This window comes from Amphiprion ocellaris, chromosome 17 (assembly GCF_022539595.1).
Source record: "Amphiprion ocellaris isolate individual 3 ecotype Okinawa chromosome 17, ASM2253959v1, whole genome shotgun sequence".
In the NCBI taxonomy this organism is placed as follows: domain Eukaryota; kingdom Metazoa; phylum Chordata; class Actinopteri; family Pomacentridae; genus Amphiprion; species Amphiprion ocellaris.
Genome location: NC_072782.1, coordinates 16,626,038 through 16,645,751, shown reverse-complemented (window position 1 = coordinate 16,645,751; position 19,714 = coordinate 16,626,038). Strand labels below are relative to the sequence as shown.

General features: G+C 39.1%; 1 protein-coding gene across 4 annotated transcripts in view; it reads left to right on the top strand.

The window, feature by feature from the left end:
* The first annotated feature begins 1,868 nt into the window (after positions 1-1,868).
* The window catches only part of arhgef28a (Rho guanine nucleotide exchange factor (GEF) 28a), a 53,987-nt gene continuing 36,141 nt past the window's right edge, over positions 1,869-19,714 (top strand). For all 4 annotated transcript variants that reach the window (XM_035946048.2, XM_023265480.3, XM_035946047.2 and 1 more), the window contains exons 1-5: positions 1,869-2,109; positions 5,060-5,114; positions 13,764-13,908; positions 14,001-14,378; positions 18,798-18,987. In XM_035946048.2, the coding sequence (XP_035801941.2) occupies positions 5,082-5,114; positions 13,764-13,908; positions 14,001-14,378; positions 18,798-18,987 (746 nt within the window). In that variant the 5' untranslated portion in view covers positions 1,869-2,109; positions 5,060-5,081. The remainder of the gene's footprint in view (positions 2,110-5,059; positions 5,115-13,763; positions 13,909-14,000; positions 14,379-18,797; positions 18,988-19,714) is intronic.

The window sequence follows — 19,714 nt, the reverse complement described above, 5'->3', positions numbered from 1 at the left end:
TCTGTGAAAAGGTATGTATTTCTTCCCACTGTCACCAAAACGCTTGCTCAAATGGAATCTTTTTATTTGTTAATATATATATATATATATATATATAAACACACAGGGAAATGGCTTTGTTTCTGACTCAGATAAAGTTCAAAGAGCACAAAATGCTTCTGAGCTGTTGAACTGACAAATTCTTGGCTACTGAGTTCATCCACAGCCTGGTCAGGTGTGACTTGACAGGACAATGATCAGATACAGTGACCAAGACACAGACACTCCTTAGACCAGTGACTATGAAATGTCACGTTATTATGCAGCTTCAATCAAATGACACAATGCAATGGATGACAAGAGAAGCATGAGGACGTACTGTTGGCTGCTGGATGCTGAGATATCAGTCAGAGTTGTAGCTTGGCACTTAAATGTCCACTCCAGCATTTGAAATCTTTTAGACAGCTCTGGATGGACATGCCCAGCAACGTGATCATATCCCCCATAATGTCCACTAACTTCACCAAGCTTTTCAGGAAGAGTAACACAACACTTCACAAGCAGCATCGACAACCTCATTAACTCTGTCTGTTGCAGATGCTGTACTTCTTACTGTGTTGTTGTTTCTGGTCTTTGACCCAACACTTGATCTGCCCAGTATTATTTCCAATATTTCCAAAAGTTGGTGGTTTCATGATAATTATTGTTATAAACATTCTCTGTGTTGAAACAATTACTCATTCTTCAATGTTAAAAAATAATGGATAGAAATGATAAAACATTACGTGTTTACATTTTTGTAACTGCAATTGAACTTAAAAGTAATTATTGATGTGCTAGTGTGCAAGCAGCATCTTTATATAGGGGCTGGTTGAAATAGAGATGGTGGTTGAAATTTGCTAAAATTACAACAGCAACCTCTAAGGAGTGTTCCCTTAAGGTTCCCTTTAGGTTGCTTTTTGCTAAGTGGCAAATAAAAAAGGGGGAAAAAAACATGCTAACAAACTAAATATAATAAAGGTTGTTCTTAGCAAACAGTAACCTTTAAGGAGCTCTTCCTGAACTTTCCCTGAAGATTACTGTTTGCTAGGTTGTAAATTTAAACTGGGGAAACACGTAGGGCGCCCGTATAGCTCAACACGTTGAGCGGGCGACCCATGTACAGGGGCTGGTCCCCGACGCAGCTGGCCCGGGTTCGATTCCCACTCGCGGCCCTTTGCTGCATGTCTTCCCCGACTCTTCTACCCTGTTTCCTGTCTCTCTCTTACTGGGCCTATCCAATAAAAAGCCGACAAAAAGGCCAAAAAAAATAACTTAAAAAAAAAAAAAAAAAAAGGGGGAAACACATGCTAACAAGCTAAATTTGATGAAGTTACTAAACCATCAAACAGCAACCTTTAAGGAGCATTTTTAAAACATGCTAACAAACTAAATTTGATGAAATGACTACTTAGCAAACGGTAACCTTTAAGGAGTGTTTTCTAAAGGTTCCTCAAACGTTCCTTGAAGGTTCTCTAAAGGTTACTGTATGCTGGGTAGTAGATGAATGTGTGGAAAACATATAGCGGATGGGGAGGGACTACCTCAATTTTCTACTCAAGTACAGCTGATATTCTTGAGGAAATATACTCAGTTACTTTCCTTCACTGCCAGCATGCCTGTGGTTTCTTTTGTGTACAAACACAACTGAGCTCAAGTGAAAGTGACGTTCCTGCAGTTTGTCTCTGATTGGAAGGAATTTAAACGACAAATGACACCTTGCAGTAATTACAGCCAATGCAAACATTACATAAAGCATCAAATGTCCTATGAATAACATCGGCATGTGTCATATTATGGGACTGGTCCTGCCTCCTGGGAGCCTCTTCGCTGCAGCCCGGTGTGAAGGGGCTGGACCAACCCCAGCAGCCTGCAGAGGACGAACCGCTCCGGCGACACCTGCAAACAAACTCCAAACCGAGTCTTCGGCGAAGCGTGACGACGCACGAAGCTGAAACGGCTCACTCGGAGTAAAAGGCATGGACGAGTATCTGTAGTTTGTAAGCGTGGAAGAGAGCAAAAGAAACATATTTTGAACCGTAAAAGTCGTGTTTCTGTTCGGAGCGAGTGCTGGGAGACAGACGACAGCAGGTAATGGCAACCTGATTCATCATCACATGGAAAAGTTCTGCGTAAAAGTGCCTCTGATGAAAGCTGAAAGAAAATGCAGCCAGTTAGTTAGCCTTGATATATTTTTTTAGTCTTTCTTGTATCTGTCGCTTCATCTGTTTAATATAGATGGGTGAAACTGCTGATGCGTTCACAGGTAAAAGCGTGGCATGAATTTTTCGGCTTCCTCCATATAAAATGCTGTTGAGTCAGTGTCATTGTTGTGATCCTGCAGGCATCATTTCAGCTGAGTTTTCTGCTCCGATGACTGTATTTGACTGTTGTTTGCGGGGGTTTCACTTCCCAGTGAAAGCAGTAGAGGTCATGTATTGTTCCTGAAGGATACAATTGTGTGGTAATAATGTGAAAGCCTGTTTTCACTTCTGTGTGTGACCACATAAACCAATGGCGTGACAGAGGCTTCAAGTTCTAATGAAAAGGGTATGGAGACTGTGGTTCCAAGGCTATTCTTTGGAATTACTGTCACTATCATAAGTAGTCTCAAAGAAGACCATTGAAAACATGCAGGGCACTGTTGAGTGAGTGCAATGATTATACTGAGCATTTTCTCCTTAATTTGCATTACAGAAAAGTATCATTAACATTGGCAGAAGGCATATAAAAAAAGCACCTTTTCATGCAGTCTGTGATGGCAGCTGTTCATGTGAGAGGAATTAGATTATTCAATCATGCATCACTGGACAAAAATCTAAGGACAACAGGATGTGCTCGCTCAAGTCAAACAGGTATATAGATGTCAAAGAGTTTTCCCAAATGCGTTTTGACAGCGTGCGTTCTCTTGTTATGCGTAATCTCTTTTCTCACGCTCTGTTCTTGAGTGCGTGGCCTCGAGCCAGGTCAGGTTTCTCCTTCACACTGAACATGTCAGCACCTAAGTCAAGCCGAGGACAATAACTGTCAAATTCTTTGCAAACCAGGAAAACCCTAGACTATAAAACTTTGGATTTAGGGTTCATCCTTGCAGGTGCTGTGTCCTTTTTGGTTTCCTGATTCCTGTTTCGGTTTAAAACCTGAGCTCAAGAAGCTTAAATCTTGATGGATGTTGGTTATTTCCTTGTGTGGACTTGTATAATGTCTTTAAGCCTTTTATAAAGGAAAGCTGACTGGATCTTTCACATTTGTTGACCTAATGGGGCGAAACCTGCCACCCAGGGATCATGTCTATTCTACTCTATGATATATAAACCATCTCTAGTTCCATTTCACAATAGTGTAACCCCAGTGATATGAATAGGATTAAAAACAGCTAGACGCCCAAGCCTGGGGTGTTATGCTCTTCTATTGATAATTGTGTTTTGGACAAAATATTACAGCATGCAAACGTGACACTGATATTATTGTTAAAATAAACCTCTAGGATCATTTTGTATATTACAGTATATTATGACTGGAGCTGCTGTTAATACAGTGAATGATGTTCTTGTTTTGCTGTGTCACTTTACAGGTTTATTTTCACAAAATAACATGAAGTGATCTTGGGTTCAACACCGCCTCCTATTAGGGATGCATGATGTTGGATTTTTGCCATTGTCTGATTTTTGCCAATACTTTTCAACTCATTTTGGTTGATTGCAGAAGTATGCAGATATTTTTTCCACCTTAATGTGGAAAACATCAAGTCACCTGTCGTGGAATTAACATATTATTATGCCTGCTTTTATTCTGATGGGCCACTAAATGCATAAAATCTAATGCTTTATGAATATCCATCTTCACTGGGGAAAAAAAAGGAAAACTACTTTAACTTGCTAGTTAAATATGACAGTTATTTTTTATGAAACATTTTCAAACAAAACATCATCTCAACAGGTGTTTTCTGTCTGTCAGTGTTCATTTTGGACTAATTTAAAGCCCTTATTAACTGATACAGATTTTTATGCCATTATCATCATGCCTAGAGCTCTACATTCTATGTAGTTAAATTCACTGACTTTTCATTTATGTATGTTTATTTTGATATAGAGTAAATGTCATCAGCGAATAAACACTGATTGTTTATTTTAGTTGTGTAATAATTTTAGATTCAATGTATTTCAGTAAATGCTGAAGTTGACTGAGAAAAAATATTTTGTATTTATTTTATATTTGTTGAAATGTTAAACATTCTGTGTTTCCTGCTGCTACGTTATGATTTTCTTTTTTTTCTGCTTTCCTCTTTTGTGTTTGAAATTGTGTGATGAATATCCATCAGATTTGGAACTGTTTAAAGACATAATCTTGGGCTATGATAATATGTGATGGGGTGAGAATATTAAAACAGATAATTGGGACCTGATAGAATAAAGTGAATGATTTAGCAGAAACTCCCTAAAGAGCGTTGATTTGTAACACCCATGCAAAACGAACACATAGACAGAAATAATGTGCTGCTGAGCCTCGGGATTAAACTGTAATGGCTTGTTGGAGGGGCCCCAGCTGATGCAGATGAGTGTCTAGACAAAGTGCAGCCTGCAGAGACTGACACTCCTCTGCAGCTTTGAAGTCATGCACTATTCACAGCTGAGAGTGAAGTCACAGCGGATCAGGTGTGCTGATGATACAGTTACCCTTCCCTCCACTGCTGCACCCTTTCTGAAGAGCTGGACACTGCAGCTACTGTAGTTATTGTAGCTTCACCCACACATCTGACCTCAGTGACCTAAAGACTGAAACTGCATCATTCATGGAGAGTAAACATCTTACATCACCCCAGGAAAGGGTTTTCTAAGATCTTTAGCATATGTTCTGTCTGACTATGAGAAATTTTTCTGGACTTATTACCAGTTATTTATATCATTGCATTGGATGATTGTGTGTTGAAACATTTGATGCTCTAATTACAGCACAGCTATAGATTAGACCACGTCTGCAGGCCACCCACAGGTGTTGTTATTAACCTGACACTGTAGTAACATGACTATTTCCTCTCCAGGCGTCTGGTGGATGGGGAGAAAATGGAGTTAAACAGAAGAGAGGTGCCTTTATACGTAAGTGAATGCATATTTTACTCTGTAGGTGCTTGATATGTTGGTGGTCTATTAAAGGGGTTTGTTTGAGTATTTTTTTTCCTCAATAGAAGCAGAGTTCTCTAGTCTTTCCTGTCTCAGTCCCGACTCTCTCTCTGTGTGCACTGGTTGACTGGTAAGCCTTGTGTTGCAGGTGAAACCCAAGCTAGCAGGATTTCAGTCCCTGGGGAAGCTAGGCCTTAGACAACCTGTTCACCTAATGACAAGGGCCCCTGAAAGCATGGCTTCCAGAATGAACATGGGACCAAGAATAAGAGAATAATATGCTCATTTGGTTTCAGGCTTTTAAAGCTGCAGTAGCAGAAATCTGGAGAAGAAGAATTTGAAAATACAACCCTTCTGGATAGGGAAATGCATGTACCTAAAATGCACAAAAATCATCAAGCTACAAGTCAACATCCACATCAGCCTCCCTCTGCTGACTTTGTTAATCCTTATCCCATCTCACCTGAGTCTGAAAACAAAATGAAGAGGAAGTGCAGAAGTCTAGTCTTTTCTTACACCACTTGAATTACAACATGCTGAAAGTTATTATGGAGTTTTTGCTCAGTGAGGCCACCTACCTCAGCTTCAAGGGACTATACAAGCTTCATTTTATGAATTAGATAAATACACATTTTTCTTTTTTGAAATGTGAGAGTGCGGAGTGCACAGGTGCGTTTGGATTATTGTTTGACATAGTTTTTCTTTACTGCTTTTATTTCTTCCATCTGCCCTCCTTCTCCCCTTCAATCTTCCATATACACCGTCTCTCGTTCTTTTTGTCTCTCTCTTGCCTCTATTCTCTCTCGTGTGTGTGTGGAAGTCTGGGTGGGCCAGTCACTGAAGCGTTGCCAGATTTCTGGTAAGCAGAGTGTCTGCTTGTTTTGCTGTGTCACCACTTTCAGAGGGGGGAAGGGGGCTCGCTCCAAATCCTTTGCCTCCATTCACTCATAGAGGCTGATGGAGGACCCGTCTGAAACCCAGGCATGTGAATCATTACGGGCTCTACCACTTACACACATGCACCTCTCCATCTAGAGGAAGTGGCGTCTCCACCCTCTAAGGTCACAGCTCAACAGGAGCAACTCTCGCTGCCGAATGAGATCCAGATTTCAATGCCGGGCTTTGTGCAGACAAGCTGTGGCACACTGCTGTGATATAAAGGCTGCTATTGTAACTCGCCTAGTAAAGTTTTATGGTGCACCTCCACACATGCAACATCGTGTCAGGTCCATGGCAGATACTGTTGGCAAAGATCAATGGACAAATGGCTGCATTGAATCGCAGGCAGAAAGTGTTTCATTGAGCTCCAGTGCCAGACTTCATGCCAAAGTGATTTTGTGCGTCCAGGTGTATACGAGTGAGTAAAACTGATGCCCTTGCACGAACACTGTTGGTGAACTGGAAAGTCCGATTCTGCCATGAGAAAGAAATACACTAAAAATCACTGTGCTTCTCAGTTGAAGCCACACTAGCAGGGTGGCCCCACTCATGATCTGCCACCACATTCATTCAGACTGAAAAATCTCTAAGTATTAAATGGATTGCCTTGAAATTTAATACAGACATTTATGGTGCCCAGAGGATAAATCTCATTAATGTGACTCTAGCAACCTCCACATCAGGAGCAGGTTAGCATCTTTTTGGAGTGAAAAATCTTGCTGTTCCAAATATTGCTTTGCGCTTGAAGTTGATTCAGACATTCGTGTTCCTCAGAGGATACATTGTAATCTAACATTATCAGCATTATCAGGTCAAAAATTTAGCAGATCCATTATTTGGGATTGAAAACTGAGATGGTAAATGTCATACCTGCTGAGCCTCATGTCATGAACCCTTTCAGACATGCACTCCTTTCCTTTAATCTGACATCATCTGGTTGTGCCAGCTTCATGTCTAAATGAGCAACGACAATCTTACTAGCTTGGACCTAATATATTTCCGTATCACTTTCAACATGGCACAAGTTTGAACCGAATGCAGTCTCAATAATGGATAGGCACACATAAGGGATGTAATTAGAGTTGTGTGAAGCATTTTAGGAGAGTTTTTTTTTTTAGCATTTTAGCACAAATATGGGGCCATAAACATCAGAGAAAGTGCAGAAGATGCCATTTGCAGCCAAAATCATAAAACACCTTTTTCATCCACTTTGCCCGACAATTTCACAAGTAATAAATGGAACCCATGTTTTGGCAAAACATTAACAGGATTTAATTTGTTGCTTCCAGCTGTTTGTAGGAGTCTTTCCTCTGAACTTATTAAATACCAGCAGCATCAAACCGCAGCAAGATCCATATGAGAGTTGCCAAACTATGACCAATGTATATATGAATGACACAACAGAAGTAACTTCACTAATTTCATATTATTATAAATTATCCCCTACATGTTGGCAGAATCAGTCAAACTCTAACGGCAAGTCACACTGTACCTTTCTTCACTCCAGATAGGTGAGCTGTCACACACAGAGAGACTGCTGTCAGTTTAATAGATTGTTAAAACTAGCAATGCTACGTATCCCATGTCTGAAAAAGGCCTCTGTTAGCATGTTGATGTCATGGTGCTTCCCGTTTGAACTGAGAAGTCGGAAGTTGTGAGCTGCCATTTGGAAATGTCTACAAAAATGTCCCCAGTAGTGGAATTTCTTGCTTAGAAAATTGGAAGAACTTCAAAAATCCTTACCTTAAAGATGGTGGCTCCACATGTCAACAGTAGTGCAATGTACTGTTTGTTAGCACCTTGGTCTTACTTGCATTTCATGAAATCCACAGGACTGTCCAACTCCTGTCTGTGGGCATATTGTGCCAAATACCAGGTATGTTGTTATCAACTGGTATTGCTAGCAATTACTGACAATGACTAACCTGAAATTAAAAGTTTTTCTTGAGGCGTGCATCTTGGTCTATCCACCTGTTGTACCATGGACTGTATGTAAAATGTGAACATAGCCGTTGTGACATCACTCCTTGGTTTGTGGACTACCATTTTGTTTAAGTTGCTTAAGTTTGGAATTTGGCTGTGACCATATTATTCTTGTGAAACCGCATGTAAAGAGTGAGTGATGGATTTGACAGAGCACTTGAGGATAATATACATGCAGATATGCTAGTGATCTGTCAATCACAATGTAGCATAACCTGCTTTATCACTTATTTATGCTAAATAGGGCCATAATTACTAAAATGAACATCATGCTGTTTTGAAGGAGACTTAAAGCTAGCAATTGAAACCATAAACTCTTTAGGGAAAGGTTTACTGAGTTGACAAATCAAGTGAGAAATAGTGTTATTTTCTCATAGACCTCTGTACAATCTCACTCAACTACTGCTGGCCATTAAAAGGATGCTCTTTTAAGGCACTTCTGCATCAGCTTCACTCTTTTGAACCCACAGTGCTATGCCAATCTTTTTGACTGGAATACACTCAACTTGGGTGGGATGTTATTCCCAGCTGAGACTTCTGAGGTAAATGAAACGCAGGAATAGTGTAGCCTCACTGGACTGCCAGCAAGCATAGGCTGTCTTGTTTCCTTATAGCCACTGTTATTGCAACACAGTATAGTTACATTCTCACAAATGGAGATAGATTAGGTGTATCCTTGTTGCACTGTTTGTTCAATTGCCAGCATGATTTGATAGTGTTAGTTATCGCAGTTCTCTTTGAGCTAGCAGTCTCTGTAATGGTTTATGACTTTTTTCCCTCTAAGTGCTGGGGTCATTGTGTTTGCTTTGCTTTTCACATGTCAAACCAACAGAAAAACCTCACTGGGCCAGTTGTTTATTGATGTCGCATGAACCAGTCAGTCATTAAAGAAGAAACATTTACTTGAACACATAGACATACAGGAACTACAGTGGCTTTCTCACACATTGGAAACCTAAAATATCCGCATAAACCTTTATAATTATTAGTTTCAGTAAGCGTGCTTCTTGATTATGTAACAATGAGCATACTGACAGCACTGTTCTTTGAAATGAAATTTGCTGACAGCTTTCTCTGACATGTAGACTCGTTATGAGTACCACATTTGCACAGCAGATTAAGTCAGAGGTATGTGTCTCAGCTGAGTTAGAGAAAAAACCCACTGTACAGTGTCACCCTCAAGACTCCAAAGAAACTCAGGAGTTATTGTAGTTCAGATGTGAATCGCCTTAAGTGTCACTGTATTATTGTCAGTCTTCAGCATGTTTAAAATGTTTTCACTTTGAAACACCCTTACATAACTTTCAGCTTGACAGATACTTTGCTGGATGCTTTAGCATGTGTGACTGTTTATGAAATTATTAGAGCATGTGGAAGTCAGCAGAAGGGTCCAAGCTTTTCTCTGCCCTCTGTTGATTTTGATCAAAGCAAAGCCACTGAGTTACAATGATTTATAGTGGCTGTAACTGGTGATTTAATATGAGGATTATAGGAAACTTCATTGAGCAGTATAACTTTCCTTAATGAGACAGAATGTCATTTGTGTCAGTTTCAAAACTGAAATACTGCACGGTGAAAAACTGATGTCAGACGGTCTTCTTGCTAAAGAGAACTGACTGTTATTGGAGCTGTTTTTGTTGTTGCGGTGCCACTGATCTTACTCCCCTGACGTCACCTACATGTTGCACTCAGGAGATCATGGCAAAGAGCTCTGGAGCTGATGACTGCTGGTCTCCTGGAGACCAGTGCAGCAGATCTGATGTTGTTTTTCCCCACTGAAAGGACAACAACATGTGCAGATTATAAGATCAGGTCAATGGTGTATCACTGAATTTAGTGTTTTAATAAAAACATATATTAAACAAATTACCCACCATTCATTTTGCTGTATTGCAGCACTGTAGTTTTGTGGATTTCTATCATGCTCTGATTGCATATTTATTAAACCTCCTCATGTTTATGTCCCATAACTACTTCATGCCTCATCTGAAAACTGCCCATATGGGAGGCATGAGGTAAAACCACAAGGTGTTGAATATTTCATTGTTACTGGATCTGCTTGTGTCATGATAACACTCTGGAGAAAAGGCCATAGATCACAGCAGGCTAACGTCTTACGCCATCCTCCTTCCTCCCCAAGGCTCAAGAGAACAATTTGGATCAACCAAATTCTGTCTGATTAAATTGTGGCCGTGTAAGACAATATCGTCTGGGGCTGCTGCAGACTATTGGCACAATTAAGTGGAAACCATAGCCTCCTTGGAGGGAGTGAAAACAAAATCAAAAGATATTAGAAACAGTTGTTCACACATGCTCCTGTGTCTTTCACAGACATTTGGAAGGAATAGAAATAAAAAACGTGGATAAAACTTGTTGTTGACTTGTTGTGTGGCAATAATTAAATAATTATATACATTATCTGTGTCCAAATACATAGAAAAAAATTCTGCAAATGTAAAAGATTAATACATAATTTGAAAATAGATCAATTCTGTTACATTCCATGAATATGAAATTCCCCTGTTGCTTTTCTCAATGAATGAATTCCCAGTGTCCGACTAGCATTGTAAGAAGCCAGGAAGTCTACGCAAACCGCAGGCAGACATCTTATCATTTTGTTATGTGGAAAAACAATCAGCGATAGCAGAAGTGTGCACTAAGTGGTACTGCAGCTAACCACTTAACACACACTACAAGCTGAGAAAGTGCAGCTTGAGTCAGACCTCTTTATCGGTCCTAATAGCAAATAGTCTGCTAACACAGTGGGTCTGTGGCATTTCTACCTCTGAATCACTGTAGACATGGCTCAGTTGGGAAGTGATCCCAGTTTGAACACACATTCAAAACTGTAGCTTTTATGTAGCCTTAATATTGTTCAGTCAGGGGGAAAATAACCTTCAGTTGTAAGATTTTGTAGAGGAATCATCCACCTGCAGTTCAACAGAATTTAGCTTCTGGAAAATGAAAAATCAAATGAAAATCCCTCAAACATCTAAAAACTAATTACTGAGTGTTAAAACCATATAATGAGAAGATGTTTCACTCTACACTACACAATGGCAGGTTTTAACATGGAAGTAATTTGGCTGTACATGTTTGAACCATGAACCAATTCTGAAGAAGAACAATGATATGGAAATCCCAACCCTGCCAGCTGATGGGATTGGTTCTTCAGGTTTGTTGTTCATGAAACCTTAGAAGTTTCAATTTATATTTTTTAGGCTAGTCATCGATATCAAGGTGGGAATGCTTAGTCATGGCATTGATTACTTATTTCACTCATGGTGTGTTTTCCAGTCTATAAAAAATACAATTTGGACATGTAAACAAAATTAAAAAAACTTGATTTAAGACTAACAGATAATAGCAGATGGAGAAGCCACAAATTGCAGTACTGTGGCCTGAGAAGAAAATAGCTGCATTCGTTCAGTGTAATGCTAAGCTGGTGTAGGCACTAAAAATACATTAAAACATGATGGATGTCCCAGCCTAAAGTAATAAAATAAGAATAAATAAAGGATGACCCCATAAATCACGAGATAAAACCCTACACTGAGCGCAAGAAAACAGAAGATAAGGATATTGCACAAGTGTGGAACTTGAAGTATGTGATCCCAGATACACTGTGAGCTAAACCCTCTTGTAAAGGTCAGTCTCGGGTGGAAAGTAATATTGAGGAGGCAAAGTTAACAATGTGATTTCCTGTATTTGGTAATCTGTATTGAGGACAGTGTCAGCGAATACAAAGAACAACACTCTGCCAGCACATTGGTAACTGGCTGATCTGAAGTTACTGTGTCACCGGTTATAAACTGTAGAGTGAAAGAGGAAGCACTGAGGGAAAAGTAGGTTCGTTTTATGTGTGTGTGTGTGTGTGTGTGTGTGTGTGTGTGTGTGTGTGTGTGTGTGTGTGTGTGTGTGTGTGTGTGTGTGTGTTTGTGTATACACAGCATCAGTGACAACAGACAATTTGTATAGGGGTGGCCAGGCTTAGACAATTACTCACACTCAGGTGACACAATGTCCTGTTAAATCCTTTTTTCAGTAAATAACTATAAGCCAAACAGCCATTTTTTGGTGATTCACTCTTACTGTTTTCTTGTACAGACAACATTGCAACATAGAGGTACATGAGAACTCATATACTGTAAAATTAGCTATTTTATGTAATCCTCAGCTGATTAAAAATCTGGACCAGTTGCTTAAGATTTTGCTTTGTACCTGTTGCGAGAGCTCATAAGATAATTACAGTTTAAAGTACATAAAATATGTATTTATGAGACATGTGAGACACTCGCAGTGAAAGAACACCCAGCTAATTGAGACGAGTTTTGGCATCCTGTCTTTTTTTCTTTTGCATTTTCTTTCTTTCTGCTGCAATTTCTGAGTCATTCTTGTATCGTGCTGCAATTTTTACCTCTTTATTGTGAGCTCTTTAAAGTAGACTTGATCCCTGCAGTCTTTTAAGAGTTCATACAGTCATGAACAAAAGTTTCCTTACACTTGTAAAGACCATATATATATATATATATATATATATATATATATATATATATATATATGTATGTATGTATGTATGTATGTATGTATGTATATATATGTATGTATGTATGTATGTATGTATGTATGTATATATATGTATGTATGTATGTATGTATATATATATATATATATATATATATATATATATGGTCTTTATGACTCCTAGAACTATGAATCTATGATGGAATCGTTGAAACCCATGTGTCTTTGTCACAAAAGACACTCACTTGTTTTAGTTCTTTCATAGATCTAATATAGGTCTTCTGGAGAAAATACACATAAGTACATACATAAATGAATGGAAACTTTTGCTCATGACTGTGAGAGCTTCAACTAAATCCACAGCTAAACTTAAGTCATACACATTTTAACTAATAAAATCAGGTATAATCATGAAATCTTTGAATTTCTACCAAGTCAGTGTGAATTTGCGCTCTTATTGTTCTGCATAAAAGTTAGACCAGAAAAACTGGCCACCTCTTGGCTGCACCCCTGCACAGCACAAATCCTTCTATTCATTAAAAAAATGTGATGATCTTTGGGATGCCAGAAAAAGCATCATGTCAGTGACGTCAATTAAAAAACAAGGACAATGATTTGAAAAAAATAATGTCTTTGTGACAGTGGATTGTAAAGAAGACACTGTGGAGAGCAGCTCATTCCCAGTGTGAGAAAATAGCTGGTGTCTTTCTTCCTTCTTCTTTTTCCCCTGTTGACACTCAGTACAATGACTACAGTGAACTTAGTGATATTGAAACTGAAGTTACTGCAGTGTGAGAAGAAATTACACATTTCCTAGAAAGGAAAGGTCTTTGCTCAAGAACTCTTACAGTGTAGGTTGCACTGAGAAACACCAAAAGTGAGCAATAAAAGTCACCAGTCTATCACAGGGCTGCATATAGAGACAAACAAGCACGCTCACATTCACACCTACGGGCAATCTAGAATTATCGGTTAACCTCAGCATGTTTTTGGACTGTGGGAGGAAGCCGGAGAACCTGGAGAAAGCCCATGTATGCACAGGGAGAACATGTAAACTCTTCACAGAAAGATCCCAGGCCGTGATGCAAACCAGGGATCTTCTATAAAAGATGCCTCAATTCAATTATGAATCATGTATTTTGGATGCATTGTAAATGGATGTCATTTCTCTCATCTCAGGGACAAGTGGAGGCCCGTGCAAGGTTACAAACCAGAGCTCCTGAAAATGCAGAGTTTTATGTTGTTGTGCAAGGCTCTAGGCTTACACATGTGACGACAGCAAAAAGAGTCGATGATGGGCTGACTCTTTGCTTCACAGTTCCAGGTAAATCTCTCAGTCAACTCAGCACCACTCAATAGCTGTCTTTGCCTGTTATCATCTCACTTGATCTTTGACGGGTTTTTTCCTTCCCACAGGCCACGACCTTGTTGAAATTGTCTCTGTCACATGCTGCGTGTACATACAGGACCAAGTCGAGCCACGTGAGGGTGAAGCCTCTCTTGAATACCTCAGTGACGTGGCCCAGGAAGCAGCAGAGTACTTAAATGCAAACAGGGCGCAGCTTGACCCCCAGAGCTACCTAGAAGTCCTGAAGAGGTTTCCTGTGTTGATGCAAACAGCTAATGAGGAGCTCTGTGCTGGACAGTTGGGTCACAATGAGCAGGAGGTGCAGCTCGGACGAAGTTCAGGCAATGACGTTGATTTGAGGCTGATGGATGAGACGATCACACAGGCTCTGGCTAACATGGATTACCCTCATCAGTGGAAAACCCCTGACAGTCAGCCGAGAGAAGGTAATAAATGGGAAGTGGGAACACAAGTCATGAGCTTGACACTTCAGGAGTCGCCTGCCTGTCGCTAGTGCTTTGTCACACCCCTAAAACATAACAGTGTGCACGTGAATCATTTGAAATTCAAAAAACAAACTTCCCTTAGTAGGAAAAAAGCACATACAGGAGGTAAATGTTTGTGTAGATAATTTTAGTCTCAGTTAAGGATGTTTAGCATTAAATCCAGGAAAACTCAACTGGCCACAACTGTCATATCCCAGTTTGTCTTGTTATACTTCCTGGATCATTCACAGAAGTCAGATGTCAGGGATTCCCCCTTTACTCAGCAGATTTCTGTTGTTCTCACTGTTTAGTACAGAGGCTTTTCACAAGGGTTTGTTCATCCAAATTTAAAGGAAAAAACAGACATATTTTCTAACTTAGCTCTACCGATACTTTTGGTTCCATTTTCCCAATTTTTTAGAATATCCACTCTGTTTTCATATAGACTCTTTCTTCAGTTAGAAGTAGGTAACTGGCGATACTGACGGCTGTAAATTATCCAGGAACAGAAAGTCTGTTTCTGTAAATCTGCTGATTTTTTTAAAACCATGGATGCAGTGATGATTCAAACCAAATTATCAGGGTCAAAAATGAACGGTAGTGAAATTATGCTTGTAAAGAAATGCTACGCTATATTCATATCGTTGCTCACTTACCAGTATTATTTAAAGTCTGTACTACAGCTTACCTGCTAAGCTACGCTAAAAACATGACTATAACATTAACAATGTCTATAAAGGGCAATTTTGTTATCTGGAATTGAGGGGAATTTAGGATATCTTGAGCTAGAATTATGACTGTTAATATCTCAAACTAGAATTTGTACCAGTTATAGTTCAGCTGCAGTTATTCGCATTTCATATTCAGCTATAGGTGAATTGTAGGTATCTGTAATGAGAAACCTCATTCATGCAGTGGGTACAAGTGATACATCCTTGAAAGCATGACATTGTCTGAAATGTTCTTTTTGACTAGGAAGAACTGAATTTCATATTTCTGCAATACATACACATGCATCCAGTCCAGCTGTTAAATGTTAAAACGTCTTTCCATAGATTGGAACACTGCACAATGTGTACCTGACAACAATAACTGATACAGACAAAAGGTCTTTACATATTTCCACAAGATAAACTAATCAGTCACAACATTATGACCACTGACAGGTGAAGTGAATAACATTGATCATATTAGTACAATGTGGTGTTCTGCTGGAAAACTTTGGATTTTGGCATCTGTGTTGATGAGAGTTAGACATAAAAATAAATGTTGTCCCAGAACAAGCACACTCCTTCATGCAAATAACAATCCCAGATGTCAGTGGCCTGCCCGTGCAGGAAAATGCACCCCATGACATTGCAAAAACATCAAAAAATTAGGAACATATTGGGGAACATGACAATTGCCCAAGATGTTGGTTTGACCTCCAAACTTCCTAGACCCCGTTTTGATCAAGCATCAACAGGATGCAGTGGAACAAGTTTGATTCAGAAGCCTGACTGCACAACACAGAGTACCCAGAGGATCCACTGCCAACGTCCTGGTGCTATAGGGCAACCTGAGAGGTCCTCTTGTCCATGCCCATTGGTTCAGAGCATTTTTGACGATATGAGGGGCACTACAATGTTAGGCAGGTGGTCATAATGTTATGCCTCATTAGTGTATCTCACAAGTGTATCTCACTCAGATATCTGAAAACAAGGGCAGATTTGTACAAAAACTATCTTCATAGTGGAAAATTACAAAATATGTAAGAAAATGAGTTATATTTGTTTACAAACCATATAGGTCCTTTAGGTTAGTATTGTTGTGGTATCCTGGTGTTGAATAGCTTCTGATTCAATCTTATCTGACTGACCAGCCCAATTCTTTCATCACATGACCCACAGGACCAGCCAGTCAGCCTGACAAAGGCTGATGTGCTCTAAAGACGGTGCAATTACTGCCATTATTCCTCTTGGGTCAGATTAGAGTTGTCTTGCAGACCTCTTTGTCTACTAAATCAACTCCCGCAATCCTCCTCTGCACCACACTCCCACTCCTTTACACCACCGCTGTGTGAGTTATTTCTGGCCTCAGATGTAGTCATTATTATGTTCTATTATTTTGAAGCAGTGAACTTCCCTTGTTATGAAGAAAAAAGGTTAAAACACTTAAGAGTATGAGCACATGTCTCACCAGAACACAAGAATAAGAGAGATAGTAAATTGTGCTGATAGTTAGTACAGATAGTTTTTTGCCCCTTTAGAGTTCCAGACTGTTTGTATTCAGCATGGCCAGTAAAAGGAAATGACACCACAGACAGACTGGAGCCAACAAATTCACATGTCCTACTGATGGCCACATACAGTCTTAGCATGTCCTCTAATTAGACAGTCTGTGTATGGTCAGGGTTTGCTTAGAGAAAGCAAATGTCCATGCAAATCTCCGGCATGGTGCAAATGCAAAGCAGGTGTCGGCCCCATCAGTGCACTATTTGCAATAACAACTATCTGACAATGACGTTCTTGTTCGTTGAACTTTGCATGAAGAATATGTTCAGTATTTGCTCCCCTTGGTTTGTCGAAACTGGGTCACAATTAACGGCACCATTGTGGAGGTGAGGGGGCATTTCAGTTCATCTCAGGGCTGCAGCTACAAACTGAAGGGGAAGGGGAAAGTGTTCTGCACATTGTTTCTGGATTCAGAAGATAGCACCCTGGCAACCCTCACCCTCACTTCACTCACACTTCAGGGGAAAACCCAACGATAAAGTACCTCTTGTTCTTTTTTAAATGGACCTTCTTCCTGTGATAATAAAACAAGCAGGATGTAAATGGAAGATTTTTGCTGAGCAGTGATCAGCAGGAAGCTGCTGCTGCGATGTGCTGCTTCAGCATGCTGACCTGATGGTAAAGCATAATTCAGACTTACAGAGAATTAAGATTGCTGAAGTGCCCATATACTTACTGTTTATACTCCAGGGAACATGAGGCAAGAGGCGGCAACTGTTTCAGAGGCAGCAGGTGCTTCTACAGTCAAACATCCAGTTCTTCTAGAAAGTCATATTGTTGAAATACTGCACACCTTGCATAACTCATAGTCAGTCATTCCTTCATCTGCACAGTGTGAACATGCTACACATTCCATGAATACACAACAGGTGATCTGTGCATCAGCACATTGTGATCTAGTATTTGAAGGTTGAACGTTTACGTAGGTGAAGTGTAGTGTAGAGGGCTGATACTGATTATTGATATTTGGGAGTTTCCAGTAACAATAAATTAAGTGAAAGTATTTTTCTTCACATTAGCATATTACATAAAGAATATTTTTGATAATGACACACTTAGAAGTGACATATTAAACAGTTTATTTTGCAGTTTATTTATAGAAGAAAAACATTTGTCAGTGCTGTCGGGAAAAACTGTATCAGTGACAGTTTTTAGTCTGGAAATTCTGAACTCCAATTTCTTATTATTTATTGATAAATTAATATCTAATGTTAAACTTCACTGCACACTAGTTTAACATTTCATGAAGTTTAGGTAAAACGACATGCTGTACATCTCTTGTATGTTTGAGCTGCAATGATTAATCGAATAGCTGTCAACTAGTTTAACAACTGATTAATTAGTTTAGCAATTTTTCAACCTTCTTTATCCCAAAAGCTGCCATTAAAAAAAAAAAAAAAAACTACTAAATGACACCATTTGTCAGAAACAGTTAAAACAGAAAATACTGTCAGATTTTTCACTTTTTGGTAGTCTGCTGATTTGTCACTTATCCAAATCTTAGCTTAAAATCATGATATTTCATCAGAATCTCTTCATTCTGCATGCCTAATTTAGTATTTTACCAAAATTTCATTATTTGCTCAAACTGGACTCCAAAAGTTCTGCTCTCCCTGCCACAATCATAAATCCATTAGTGACTCAATTTTGGTGGAAATTTGGCAATTTTAATTTTTTTTTGGCTGAACAGCCACAGAGCAAATAGGAGTCTGAATGGTGGAGACAAATTAAAAATGTATTGTAGAGTAACCATTTTTTTTACAATATTTATAACATATGTAGGTACTTGTTGATTCTATTTTATTTATATATTTCTTAAAAGAATAAATAAATTATTATTATTTATCCACAGTAATTTCAAAGTAATTTCTAGCAATGGTTATACTGTTTACACAGAGGTACAGGACTTTTTTTAAAAAAAAAACACCCTCCCCCCCTGAAAAACAGATGCTTGAATTTCAGAGAGTTATAGGGCATCTTTCATAACTTTCTGACATTTTGTAGACCAAACAACTAATTGATTAATTGAGAAAGTAATAAACAATAACAGTTAGTTTTACCATACTTCATATAATTCCATCTTCATTTTTTGTCTCTTTCTCTGTAGCTCCTGAACTTCACCCCAAAGAAACCCTCCTTCACCTTGCAGTGCGCTTGGGTTTGGTCCACCTCGCTCGTTTCCTAATTCACCAACCGAGAGGTCAGAGGACGTTGACTTTACCCAACGAGGAAGGACACACTCCCCTCCAGCTGGCCCAGAAGGATGGACAGCACGACATGTTCAGGATGCTGGCAGCGTAAGGCTTTGATTTTATCTGTTGTCCAATCCTGAATCTTTTTTTCCTTTCTGTAATACATGGGTGAATTCATAAAAAAACATGTTCTCCTTCAGATACTTCAACAAAGACCGTTAATTGCTTCCTGTAGCTAGTTGAAAGGGAATTTCTCAAACTATTTAAGGAGTTTAAAGGCTTTCTGGAACCATTTAATTTTATTGCCAGTAAAATTGATGCACATTAGTTGCTCATTATATTAATAATCTACCAGAAACAACACAAGGTCCAAGATCCTATTGTTAACAGAGGAAAGGCAACCATTTCTTTGTACTCCACATAGTAAGTATTGCAGCTCTAAGTGCACACATGACCACACATGCCACCATTAAACATTTTAATCTTATGACCTGATCAAACCACTTCTCACAAGTAAGTCTGTTATTTTCCATTGGTTAAACTACAGATTTACACATGCTACTCAACCAGTAAAAGAAAACATTAGACACACAGCTAAATCCTTGTTTGCTTCTAGGCAGCAACTGAAATCCACTCAAGCAGCAAAAGAAAAGCCAGTGTTTATAGACTACACAGTAAAGTTGCTCCAGGTGTGGAAAAAGGTCATATTTCAAAACGTGACAGCTGCCATTTGAAGGTAACATTAGCTGCATTTAAAAAAGCTTAACAGGGGCTGAAATGTACACAATGTGCTCATGCATCAAACGTGAAACATCTGTGTAATGCAGGACAA